The 13,953-nt window shown below is 37.4% G+C and overlaps 1 protein-coding gene across 1 annotated transcript in view; it reads left to right on the top strand.

Annotated features, from left to right (window-relative positions):
• Window positions 1–13,953, top strand: part of MAN2A1 (mannosidase alpha class 2A member 1) — an 87,790-nt gene that overhangs the window by 1,288 nt on the left and 72,549 nt on the right. The window contains exon 2 of the mRNA XM_072416099.1: window positions 10,471–10,731. Within this exon, the coding sequence (XP_072272200.1) occupies window positions 10,471–10,731 (261 nt within the window). The remainder of the gene's footprint in view (window positions 1–10,470; window positions 10,732–13,953) is intronic.

Genomic DNA, 13,953 nt, shown 5'->3' with positions numbered 1-13,953 from the left:
CCATACACTGTGCCATGCTAATAGACCATCAACCACATAAGTGCCCATACACTGTGCCATGCTAATAGACCATCAACCACATAAGTGCCCATACATTGTGCAATGCTCCCAGATAATTGATCAGATGAATCCCATATGCTGTGCTATTCTCCCAGTTCATCTATCAGGTAGATGAGTGCCCATACACTGTGATACATTATCAACCGACTGGTTAGATGAAAATTGTGAATCCATCAAGGTGGACCTGTTCATTTCAACCAATTTTTTGTTGAAAAGTAAACAAGTTTTATTTTGTCATTTGGGTAACTGCTATATTAAACTGCTATAACTGCTGATTGACTGTTATATTAAAATCCCATCATTTCACACCCAATATTTTTTTGATAAAGTGGTGAAAAAATAGTGAGAGTGAAGGAGTATTGAACAAGTGAGTGGTGCATTGAAGATCCGTAGTTGATCACAAGCATGTTGTTACATTGATCGAACACCAAGAAAACAATGACATAGTCCAGCATTATACACCTTTTTCCTCTTCCAAGATGAGAGTAGAAGCTCTGTACTTTATATCCGGGATGTGATTGGCAGTAATTGGTGGTGAAAGTGTTAAATGAATTGTGCTGTAATCGCTGAATTGTTCTTGACACCTTCACATCAGATTCCCGTTAGAGGCGAATGTAAAGATTGCTGATGACCTGGTTGAATTTTGTGGTGATTGCAGTGTATAGCACCCATGTGAATGTGGGCCAGCATGGACCTAGGATGTCTTAATTTTCAGTCCTCTATTTCATTAGAGAAGTAGTGGAATAAATCATGCCTTGGCTCTTGTTATTTATTGCCAGGACTGTCCCAATCTCCTAATTCATAGTTGGCAGGTTTATGTAATAAAGCAGAACATGCTGTGCAATAAAAGACAGCATCCCGGTCAGTTGGGATGTTTTCCTTTTGTTTACTCTGGAACCGCTCATTGTTTATTATCCTCTGCATCGGTGTAATGTTCCTGGATATATAACACACTCTATGTCAGCCTGAGAAACCCCTGAAATATGTTCAGGTCTTATGGGAACTCTTTGCTAAAACCACTTGTTTGTGGTCAATGGGGTAAAAAAGCCTCATAAATTGTCCTCCTATAGTGCTGCCAATACCAACCTCAAAGATAAGCCAACAGATCATAGGTGTCATGAAGCTGGCCCCTCCATATGGATTTGGCCCCTGAACAGATATCATCAAATCTGAGGTCAGCCAGTCACAGTTCAAGGAACTATGGTTGGGAATAGCAGCTTTTTATTGCATTCTGATTAAAAAGTTGGATACCTATTTGTATCTGATTGCTAACAGCAAGGTTGTAATAATTGTGCTGTTAATTTTCTTGATTGATTTTCTATTTAGTTTTGTCATTTATCTGTGGCAACTGATCCCAAAGTTACATTGTAACATTTGGTGTTGCTCTATGAAAATTGAGTTAAACAGAGGCTGACATATGGATGTGTTATGAGAACAATGAAACATGTAGCAGATACTTGCAGTCATTAGTTGTTTGCTGGTAACCTTTCAGGTGATGCTCATGATAGGAGTGTTTTACAATACAGTTTCTATATAAAAATCGTGTGAAGGAAATCTTTCATGACAAGTGTATGATAGGAACAAACCAACCTGTGTGTTGTCTGTAGCAGCCACTCAGATCCTCCCTTCCTTTGCTTCTTCTGCATTTTACAAAGTGAATTGGCATGTACTACAAGTACATCGCCAGTCTTTCATACTTCAAGCTTGTTTACCATTAATGACCGCTAATGAATTCATCACTTTCACAGACACGTCACGTCATAGCCTACTCCGGACAAATTTCTTTTTTACAAGTGTAAAAAGATTTTAAATAGCAGAATAACTTTTTTCTGTTCTAGAATATATAATAGAGAAAACACCTATTCATGTCACATGTGTGTTACTAAATGCTTTTGTTTGCAGTCAGCAAAAAAAGAAAAGAACAAACAGTCAGGTAACATTGAAAAGTTAATATTAACAGAATTGCTAAGTTTGTTTTAAAGGCTGAAGACCAAGTGTTAACAAGAATCAGTCTTGGGTAATCTAGTTTGCTTGCCATTGTGCAAAAATAAATGTTTTTATGTTGTGTTCACTGACAAAATGTCCATAGATATCATTAGGCAGCTGTAGATTAGGGAACTGGCCAATTCTAGACATAAACTGCAATATGTTTTATTGATTAGACAAATATTGATCAGAAAAGTAAATGTCTATCAATTATTGCCAGTCAATATTTGTCTAAAATGTCAAATAGATGGGGCAAGTTTTTTTTTTTTTTTTTTAATCTAACAGCTGGTTGGTGCATCCTTGTAGGTATTTGAGCTTTAATGTACTGCTGGGAGAAAACTGCATACCTAGTGTTTACCTAACATTATAGTCAGTGTCATCATGTTATCACAGTGCACGTCTGTGTTTCTTCCTTAAGACCTCAACCACATTGCATTCTTAACCTTGAGACCTAATACACAGCACATTAAGTCTTACACTTTTATATAAAAAAAATATAAAGTTTCCTTCTGACATAAAATCCACCTAAAATCCAAACCAACCACCAGTGGTGTATTAAGACAAAAACGTATGATTGTCTGAAAATAATATTATTATTAAACAGGATTTATAAAGCGCCAACACATTACGCAGTGCTGCACATTAAATAGGGGTTGCAAATGACAGACAAATACGGACAGTGACACAGGAGGAGGAGAGGACCCTGCCCTGAAGAGCTTACAATGTAGAAGGCGGGGGAATTAACACACAAAATAAATGTCTTCTTCCTTGGGCTGGAATTCCCAGTATTATCCAAACAACAGTATTACCATTTCAATAATAAGGTTCTAAATTTTGTTGAGTTCCAAAAAAGCTGTATTTTAACCCTTCTATGCACTGATCAGCAAAACGGTTAAAACCTGGTAGAATCTATAACATTAACCACCTGCCTGCATTGCCAATGTTCAAAGCTGAACTTTAGTTCCACTTTAAGTTGTAAGAGGGATTTTTGTTTGGGAAAAGATAATTATTTAACTTTTGTCACTCATATATATATTTAATATCTTTTAATGCACGTTAATGATTTAGTGGTATTTGACACAATTTACTTAGTTGTAAACTTCATTTGACCTAATATCCCATAGGAAAGCTTGATAAATTACTTTTAAATAATTCTGAGGATAGCGTCAGTTTGTGGAACCTATACAGGCTGCCATTATTGAACCTAAAAACTGCCGGTAGCCTGGCCAGGACGAATCCACGGACGAGGAACGACGCAGACTGTACACACGAATGGTTCTCGTCTGATATCCGCCCTGAGCCGCTTATCGGGCGATAAAAATTTGACGTGTGTACGTAGCTTTACACTAGCTTTCTTTTTTATTAGAAGTATTGTTTTCATTACAGAATCATGGAACCTGCCATTGTCATTATCCGGTGCTAGTTGCCTTCTCTGTTAAAATGTGACCCTGGTAGGGTTGTGTTGGACTGTTCATAGCATTCAGCAAACATTGGCCTGCATGTTAGAATTGTATTTGAAGTGTAATGTTTATAAGTACGCAATCATGAACAAAGGTTGATCATAAAGATCACAAACAACTCAGAAAGAAAAAAAAAACCTTATTATGACTTTTAGTAAGTCATAATAATTCAATTTACAGCTGAACTTCAGTAAAACAGTTAAACACACTGCTGAAATACAAATATGAAAGCTTTTTTCCCTGCCATGGATTTGTATCTCACTTTTGGGATATTCATGGCTCTTCCTGGCAGGTCAGAAGTCCTGAGCTTTCTGTACTTCAGTTAAGCAAAACTTACAATTGGCTTCCTATTACCCCCTCCCCCCTCTTATTTCTCAATGAGCCATGAAATGAAAGACGGCATATCATATGAATACTAAAGCTGTAGTAATTTATGCTTTTTATCTTTGAATGGAGTTCAGTTTTAAAGGAAACGACCCAGAGGCTCCACATAGGGGAAGTACGACTCTTGGTCAGCATTGACATTGCACACAACCTCTTCTCTCCTGGGACAGTGGCTAAACAATACATTCTGTATTGTATTTACAGAATCCTTGAATGTCTGGTATAGACAAAGCGGGCATGCAAGTTACACGGTCAGATCTGTCGTACTTTCAGCTTTTGTATCTGGAATCACCTGCACAAGCGCAGCTTTTGTACTGTGTAAACTGTCAATTTAAGTAATGACAGCAACCTGTACATTATTTTCAAGGGAAGTAGCTTTTGTGCAAAAGTGTTGAAGTGGCTTGGGGGGGGATACCCTACGTTCCTATTTAAAGTGGACCTGTGCTCTCTGTTTACTTATCTTTTCTGGCACGTGAACATAAAGGTAGGTAAATAACCATCAATTGTAGTTTGAAAATGTTTTTGGGGAAAAAAAACCACAAAGACCAGGGGTAAGGGTCAATTGGCAGTATAAGTTCTGTTATTGTAGAATTAAAGATAAATGCTGGGACAAAAACACCTGCATCCTAGAGACAGCCTGTGTATGCCTGGAGTGAGGCAGGAGGTGGGTGGGGTCAGGTGATCAGCATGTGCTTTTAGTGGAGGAGGTGGATGGAGTTAGGTGAAAGGCATTGTGTGTCAGTGGGCGTAGTCAGGTGGTTGGCTCTGTAAAGATGTCTGATAGGAAGAATAAGGGTAAGGGCAGTAGCACTGTGCCACCCTCACGGTTTGTGATTCCTCTTCCTGGAACAGTAATTGCTTCTTTCACAGAGGAAAAGTAAAGAACAGCACATTACCGAAAGGGTGGCAATTATAATCCTGGAAAAGATAAATGTATCTTACAAGGATTTTGGGGAGGGTAAGGTTGGTCATACATATTTTAACAAAAGAAAGCTAGTTTTTTTTTTTTTTTTTAAAGCGGAGCTAAACCCCGCTGTACTTGTTTCCTTCATCATTTCCTCCTTATGATCTTTGGTCATTCTGATTGGCCGGGATAACGCACACGGGAGTTCATTCAGTCCTGGCAAGTATATGTCAAAGGGATTGGTGGGTATCCTAGTAGCCAATTCTTACAGTACATGCTCAGCTCCACATTTTTGGCGGTTCACCAGTGCATATTGGTAGTTTAAGAATGATTATTACATTTCCTGTTCTTTTATGCAATAATGCCTGCCTGATTCAACGTTTTAGTTCTTCAACTGACTAAGTCACTAACTTTCCCTGACTTAACCAGCTATAGGCTTGGTGTAAATCTTTGACCCTTTATTGAGGCCGGTGTCATCCAGGTAACTAGAATACACAACTTAAAGACCCTTAGCAAGTTCTAATGGAGACAGTAAACACTACTGCATTTTGGTTTAATTACACAAGACATTAAGTACAGGTGTTATGGGACGGAAACAGTCTACTGATTCTAGATGGTGGAGGTACAGGTTGGTCCCTCAAGAATTGTCTAATGAAGTATTGCATTGGGTGGACCTTATTATTATTCTTGTACCTATTAAGAGCAGTGTGGATGTTTGCTGTGGTCAAGGTCAAAAGAAATATTCCTTGGTCATGTTGACCTGTAGTCTATCTTGGATGGCTACCAAAATACTACTTGAATGTAGGAATATAAGTTTGCAAAGAAACCTGATGCATGAACTTCTGCTCAGGACTTTGGCGCTTTTTGCTGAAAATAAGTAACCCTGGTGAAGGGTGGGAGATGCCTCCTCATCAAATCAACCACTTCTATATTTCTTCTATGTAAAAAGGATAATCAAACGAAAAGAACAATTCCTTATGTTTATTCAATGTACATACACTATAATGTTAAGCTTTTCGTTTTCATGCTGGTATGTGAGCAGTGGCTTGCCAGATTAATTTTGCTTGGATACATGCAGTAATCTCGTGTGTGCCAGGAATCCACCATGGCTGCTTAAAAATTCATGTACAACATATCTGCAGATGTTTTCTATCTCAGTCCCTTTATTACTGTGGGTTTACCTACTGATCTATTGCTTGGTTTTGTTTCTTGTGTGGATCAGTTTCACAAATATGTATTCAAATTAGAACAATAAAATTGTTGAGTTTTTCTTGAAGTGAATCTGTGCCTTCCTGAGGAGTTTGTAAATAGGCCAGAATGATGAAAAGTCAGGATTTGCTATAAGTAGTATTTCCTATATTAACCACCTGGGCGTTACACTGATGTCTAGATTTCTGTACCAAAAGCGGTACACTGTTTTTCATGAATTTTTTTTTTTAAATTGTAGACCTGTAACTTACAGAAATATGTCGGAACAAGGGTCTAGTAGATATCATGAATATAAAAAATGTTTGAAACACAGTCATGTAAAAAAAAAATACTTTTAATAAAATTAAAATACACAAAAATCAGCTTAAACAAGAATACATAAATAAATGAAAAATACTGAAAATGCGATAATTCGGTATACTGTATAATAATATATTTTATATATATATTATATAAGGATTTCTTTGTATTGGACTCAATACAGCTTTTTTGTATTGAGTTCAATGCAAAGGAATTCAATACAAAATTTTGAATTTCCCGCCCCGCCTCATGCCCACACCGACGCATGCAGCGACGTCACCGGGAAACGCCGGTGATCGTCACTGCACTCGCCGGATGAAGCAAGAAGATACAAGACGTGTCTGGAGGAGCTGCGGGGAGAAGATGAGTATTTTTTTTTTTTCGATCGACGATGGATCATTGCAGCGGGGACCAGGTAAGTAAGAGAAATTAGGTAGTAAGAAAAGTTCGGGTCTATCGATTTTTGCAAAATCAATAGACCCGAACCAAGGTCGGGTTTAACGGTCGGGTGGTTAATACCAATTTGAATGGCATTGATATACATCAAAAGTTAGTTGATTACGTTTTTTTGATGTCCTAGAAATATGCTTTCAATACTTTGATTTCCAATGACTATAGAAAATAGTGCACGACAGGCTTAAACTTTTGTAATAATGACTATAACTCGCTTTGTAATGTCTCAGTTTAATTTAATATTGTGCAAATCCATACTTTGTAAAAGTGTAATGATGGTAAATGACAGTTTATAAAGGCGGCTCATGATTGAACCTGTTTAAAGATTAGGGCTTGTGTATGCAAGTCTTTTCTTCATGTGTCCTAGTTAATAGATTGAGACATCAGTATGTTTAAGGAGGGATTTATGAACACCTATATGTTTTATTCCCAGAGATGCTTGCAGGTTATAGCTAGTTACATTTAAGCAAGTCATGAACTCTGGTAATTTTTTTCTCTTTTCCTTTCAGAAAACCTTCTATGGTAAACTCTGCAGGCTCAATTTAAAAAAAATAGTGCAGAGTAAAGTGGTATAGCCATAGCAACAAAGGAGATTGGTTGATCAAGAACGATACCATGTTTTTCCATTTACTTGTTTCTGTTTTACAAAGATATTTACAAGAAAAAAAAGTATTAGTTGAATTAAAGTTGTCACAAAAATAGAAGAAAGCTTATTATTATTATTTGACAGTGTTTATATAGTGCCAACATAATATGCAGCACTTTACAAAGTCCATACTCATGTCACTAGCTGTCCATCAAATGTCCCTACCATAGTCATATATCTTTATTACAGTCGTAGGGCAATTTAGAAGGAAGCCAGTTAACCTAACTGCATGTTTTTGAAATGTCGGAGGAAACCCATGCAAACCCAGGGAGAACCTGCAAACTACATGCAGATAGTGCCCTGACCGAGATTCGAACCTGAGACCTGGAGCTGTAAAGGCCAGAGTGCTATCCTCTTAGCCACCATGCTTCTCTAAGGCTAACTTTTTTTTTTTTTTGCGTTTTGTGTGTTTTAGACAGATTGTTCTATCTGTATATGTCATATAAACCTTTAGTCTGGGCTTTTATTTATTTTAAAAACTGATTTTATAACTGTTTAATCTTTTTTTGTTTTCTGCTCTTAAGAGGGTAATGTGACTTTGTAAAAACTTGTTTTCAAGGCATTTGGAACTGAAGGGTCACATCATGTTGTGGTAACATGGAGGTGGAAGTGACCTCAGAAGTGTAAAAATATAGAATATGCTGACAATTGTACAAATCTACCTAACATCCAACACTCATCTACAGACGCTGTGCGGTTTTCAGCAGAGACAACCAATGAATTCTGCAGTCATGCATTGCTGTGGTCATTTTCAGATAAACCAGTAGCCATTTGGCTCTAGGGGCAACATGTTATGTGTAGATGCACTAAAAATTATCTGTTTGTCATAAAACAAATACCTTCTATTACACACCTTTTTTTTCAACCACTATTGTCAAAGAAAATGTGTTTACTTTAAAATTAGTTAAAATTTGGGTTCGAGAAAGGGTTCTGAGAACTAAAGAAAGAACAAAAGTTTTGTTCTGCCCAGCATCCTTGAATACAGAACAAGATCCAGATCCCAGATACACATGACATACAGATAACATCAGTGGTACTTTGCATTGTCCATACATAACAGGCACAAACCAATACTGATAATTGCATACAGAACAAAAGTTGTTGGGTACAAACACCCTATATAATGAATAGGATCCAACACTAAGAAATATACCCTGCACAAGAGAAGTTTTACTGCACCATATACTGAAACTTTAGATTAACATACAGAAAAATGTGACCATGTGCTGGCCTATAAATAACAAATATTTAAAGTTTAAAATTGCAAGTAAGATGAGAAGTGCTACTACCCAGAATCCATACATTCATGGAAAAACAGTTTACTGAATTTTACACATCATGTAATGATTAGGAGGCATAGTACCAGCATACATTCATACTTAGTGCATACTAGGAATTACATACTATTAGGGTATACACTTAGATGCTTTTGTACATACAAAGCAGTAACAGGTACTGATAATTACATCCAGACTCTGTACTGTGCGTTATCCCTCAATGAGAACTGAGAATAATGCATACCATACATAAGAAGGGACGTAATAAAGAATAGATCCCGTGCAAAGACCTAAAGGATGAATTTTGAGAATTACAGCCAGCATACATAACAAAATCTAGTACTGTGCAAATTTCATAAAGATCGAAGACATTCATCATATTAGGAGAAGTAGACAGTCAAACTGATCACCAATCTTTACTGGAACAGAAACTGAAAAGTGCATTCCACGTGTACAAAAAATTCAGAGGACAGAAGACGCTTTAGCAATGCATGAGAGATACAAAAAAGTGTTGCAGAATGGGTCAAGTAAAATCAGATAAAATCCCTGTGTGCAGGAAATAAGTTGTAAAATAATCTTTCCTGTACTGAAGAGCAGCTTTGACTGCATTGTTTACAAGTTGCATTATGTGATAGTTTTGGGCAGGCTAGTTCCCAGTTCCTTGTTGTGTATCTGTTATACCTCCAGAAGGTTGGTCATACAGAAGGTGATCCATACAGGGAGAGCCCTGTTTACTAATTGTTATAGCTGGTAATTAGGAAGTACCAAACCTATCAATTACACAATCACATATTTCACATAATAAAATTGGACATGCCTGAAGTGTTAGGTGAGGTGCTCAGAACCAAAAGCACACGTTGACGCTGACTGATATCTAATTAGCAAACAACTCTTTTCAGGGATTACTGCATCTTTACATCCTGCAAATCCACTTTCTCTTTGGAGTAACAACAGGCCCATAGGGGGACCACACACTTTAACACTTGGGATATGCAGGGTTGTCATGTCAGCACCTTTATTTCCAGTGATTCCCCATCTTCTAGTTAGTGTCTGAGCTGGATGTGGCCCTGGTTTGTCTGCAAAATACCAGTACCTATAAGATATTAAAAAAAAAAAAACTGAATCATCTGTGTTAGTGGTGGTGTTCAATGTTTGGACTAGGGGGGTTTCTTTTTTCTTTGACAAATCCGTGGTCCACCACTGGCTGTCCTGTTTGTTATTACAACAACCCTGTTTTATTCTCCGCAGTAAGTCAATTTGTTAGTGAAATGCAAAATGTTGCTGAAAAAGCTTAATTCATTGTTGCAAAGCAGGATTGTCAACTAATGATAGAGCATAATGTTACTGTTACTGTTACAGTCGTGCTAACAATCCAAAATTGTCAAATAGTTGCTTGTGTAGTTTGTCCTAAAATGTTTAGCAGACTTGTTAGAGTTCTTGCATGACAGGACATTGTGAGCAAGGCACCAGGATGGTGTTTGTGTTAGCATTGCTCCTAAAATGTCATGTGGCTATTGATCTCAGAGGAAGGCTTCACTTAAAAAAAACGGATTGCCATCAGCAAGGTGACTTTAACCTTGCCAGGCTTGATGCTTCCTGGCATTTTAGCAAAAAAAGGATTTGTTTGTGTGATGGCAACATTTAATTACTTTCTGTGCGGTTGAGTCATTTGCTGAGTCATTTTGTTTTTTTTTTTTATTTTGTAACTTTTTTAATGACCGTGCATGTTATGAAAGAACTTCAAATATTATAGTCAAATCATTTAAATTACTTTAAATTTCTTTCTTTCAGGGTCAGCTTTCAATATTACAAGACAAAATTGATCACTTGGAGCGTCTCCTAGCCGAAAATAATGAGATAATTTCCAATATAAGAGACTCTGTAATAAACCTGAGCGAGTCTGTAAAAGATGGTCAGAAAAACTCAGAAGCCATAAACTTTAGTCGTGGATCCCTTTCTCAGCTTTTTCCATCTGCACCTGTATTACTTCCAATTATCAAGGAGGATTGTCAGTTTGCTTCTGCAAGTAGTAGCCAAAAATCCCAAGTTCAGGTAAGTAATTTTAGATTTTTTTTGTGTTTAGTTTTAAGCTTTCGCTGAATGATGAATACCTTGGCTGCTCTGTCACAATTAGTCGTCTTTTAGTCAGCATTTCCAAGACAAACATTTCATTTTTGGGTAAGCCCCTCTAGTGGATGCTGCAATTATTAATTGCGATTAATCTCCTTGATTTCGAGTTTGTTTTACTTTTCTGGGAAGTGGATCAGAAGAGAGAAGTCTTCACTGTGGATAGAGATATAATCCAGTGATAATCTTACAGCCTGAGGTCTTGGGAGAGCCAGTATAAAATGCATCCTTTATGTTACTTGGGTTACTTCTCGTTTATATTATATTGCATCCATAAAGTAGTGATGTATCCCTTAAGAATAATTGTATGTTTACATGCATTAGTTATAAGTACATTAATCTGCCTTAAAATTGGCATCCTGTCACCCCTTTCACAGTAGTGTTTAGGACCATGTCACACTAGCAACTTTAGGTTTTTACAGCTAGGTCCATAAATATTTGGACAGAGAACATTTTTTCTATATTTGGTTCTGTACATTACCACAATTCATTTTAAATTAAACTACTCAGATGCAGTTGAACTGCAGACTTTCAGATTGAGATTCAGTGGGTTGAACAAAAAGATTGCATAAAAATGTGAGGAACTAAAGCCTTTTTTTTTACACAATCACTTCATTTCAGGGGCTCAAAGGTAAATTGGACAATTGACTATTTCATGGGCTGGTGTGGGCAATCCTTTCGTTATGACATCAGTTAAGCAGATAAAAGGGCCTGGAGTTGATTTGGCGGGGGAGGGGGGTGCTTGTATGTGGAAGACAACATGCAGTCAAAGGAGCTCTCCATGCAGGTGAAACAAGCCATCCTTGAGCTGCAAAAACAGAAAAAATCAATCTGAGAACTTGCTACAATATTATGTTTGTTTGTATGTGGATGATTTTGCTGTAAACAGACAACATGCGGTCAAAGGAGCTCTTTATCTCTTTATACAGGTGAAACAAGCCATCCCTAAACTGCAAAAACAAAAAAAAATTGCTACAATATTAAGAGTGGCAAAATCTACACTATGGTACATCACGAGACAGAAACAAAGCACTGGTGAACTCACCAATGCCAAAAGACCTGGACGTTCATGGAAGACAACAGTGGTGGATGATCGCAGAATCATTTCCATGGCGAAGAGAAACTCCTTCACAACAGCCAACCAAGTGAACAACACTCTCCAGGAAGTAGGCGTATTGATATCCAGGTCTACCATAAAGAGAAGACTGCATGAAAGTAAATACAGAGGGTGCACTGCAAGGTGCAAGCCACTCATAAGCCTCAAGAATAGAAAGGCTAGATTGGACTTTGCTCAAAAACATCTAAAAAAGCCAGCACAGTTCTGGAAAAACATTCTTTGGACAAATGAAACCAAGATCAAACGTTACCAGAATGACGGCAAGAAGAAAGTATGGAGAAGGCGTGGAACAGTCCATGATCCAAAGCATACCCCACATCATCTGTAAAACATGGCGGAGGCAGTGTGATGGCTTGGGCGTGCATGGCTGCCAGTGGCACTGGGACACTAGTGTTTAACCATGATGTGACACAGGACAGAAGCAGCCGAATGAATTCTGAGGTGTTCAGAGACATACTGTCTGCTCAAATCCAGCTAAATGCAGTTAAATTGATTGGGAGGCGTTTCATATTACAGATGGACAATGACCCAAAACATACAGCCAAAGCAACCCAGGAGTTTATTAATGCAAAGAAGTGGAATATTCTTGAATGACCAAGTCAGTCACCTGATGTGAACCCAATTGAGCATGCATTTCACCTGTTGAAGACTAAACTTCAGACAGAAAGGCCCACAAACAAATAGCAACTGAAAGCCGCTGCAGTAAATGCCTGGCAGAGCATTAAAAAGGAGGAAACCCAGCATCCGGTGATGTCCATGATTTCAAGACTACAGGATGTCATTGCCAGCAAAGGGTTTTCAACCAAGTGTAAGAAATGAACATTTTATTTTCAGCTTTTATATTTGTCCAATTACTTTTGAGCCCCTGAAATGAAGTGATTTTGTTAAAAAAAAGGCTTTAGTTTCTCACAGTTTTATGTAATTTTTTTTGTTCAACCCACTGAAATAAAACTGAAAGTCTGCAGTTCAACTGCATCTGAGTTGTTTCATTTACAATTATTTGTGGGAATGTTCAGAACCAAAATTAGAAAAAAGTTGTTTCTGTCCAAATATTTATGAACCTAACTGTATTTCTCTATTGAGCTTTTCAAGCAAATTGTAACTAGCTACAGTTGCCAATGTAGCCAGGTATATTTCTTATCTATGCAGCTACACATCACTGGTGTATCATTGGCATCAGCAGTTGCACTGGATGATATACTGAATCTTGTGACTCTGACACTAGGTCCAAACTTTCTTGGTGGCTGGGTTATAAATTTTTTGGAACTTCAGTGACATACTTGTGGTTGACTTCAGTTTATTGTTTCTAATCAACAAAGTGCTAAAGGAGAGAAATTTTGTAGCTGCTATGCATCATTTCAACAAAACCCCCAGTGTGACATGCGTTTTTTTAAGAGTTTGTAAGTCTTATGTGTCATCAGTGCTTCTGCCTACTTTGTACACATGCAAACCATATGAATTTGTGTGTGAGTGGGGGTCAGGAAAATTAAAACAATGCAAATATACTAGTCAAAACTTTAATTTTACTGCTAACAATAGGGGTGGCGGGGGGGGGGGGGTTCCTTAGATACTTCAGCTCTGCGCTACCATTTCTTAATTGTTGCATGAGCATTGTATACCTTCTTTCATCAGCAGCGAACGTTATACCCCTTTTTAATATGTAATCCCAACAATCTACTGCTCTGACTCTCTCTATGCATCCCCTGATGAAGCCTTCTGCCAAAATGCGTCGGGATAGATATTTTTTAGCTTTGATTACTTTTTATCTAGTAAGCAAGGCATACCCGTATGTTTTGTTATATCTAGGGATGCCTTTATTCTAATATGTGTTTTTAGACTTGTATCATTTGTTTGTGAACCACACCAACTATTATTATTTTTGTACTAATTACACTGTGTATTTTTTTGAGTCTTTTTCCTGTTTCTTTATACTTTGGTGGTTCTTTACCCTTCTACTAAATTACTAACTAAATTGTGAATAATTAAATCATTTTGATCAAATGGGATCTTTATTGTAGATGAGACTGCCA

This window comes from Pyxicephalus adspersus, chromosome 6, assembly GCF_032062135.1.
Source record: "Pyxicephalus adspersus chromosome 6, UCB_Pads_2.0, whole genome shotgun sequence".
NCBI lineage: Eukaryota > Metazoa > Chordata > Amphibia > Anura > Pyxicephalidae > Pyxicephalus > Pyxicephalus adspersus.
Note: the sequence above shows the minus strand (reverse complement) of the source record. Positions and strands in the feature narration are given on the sequence as shown.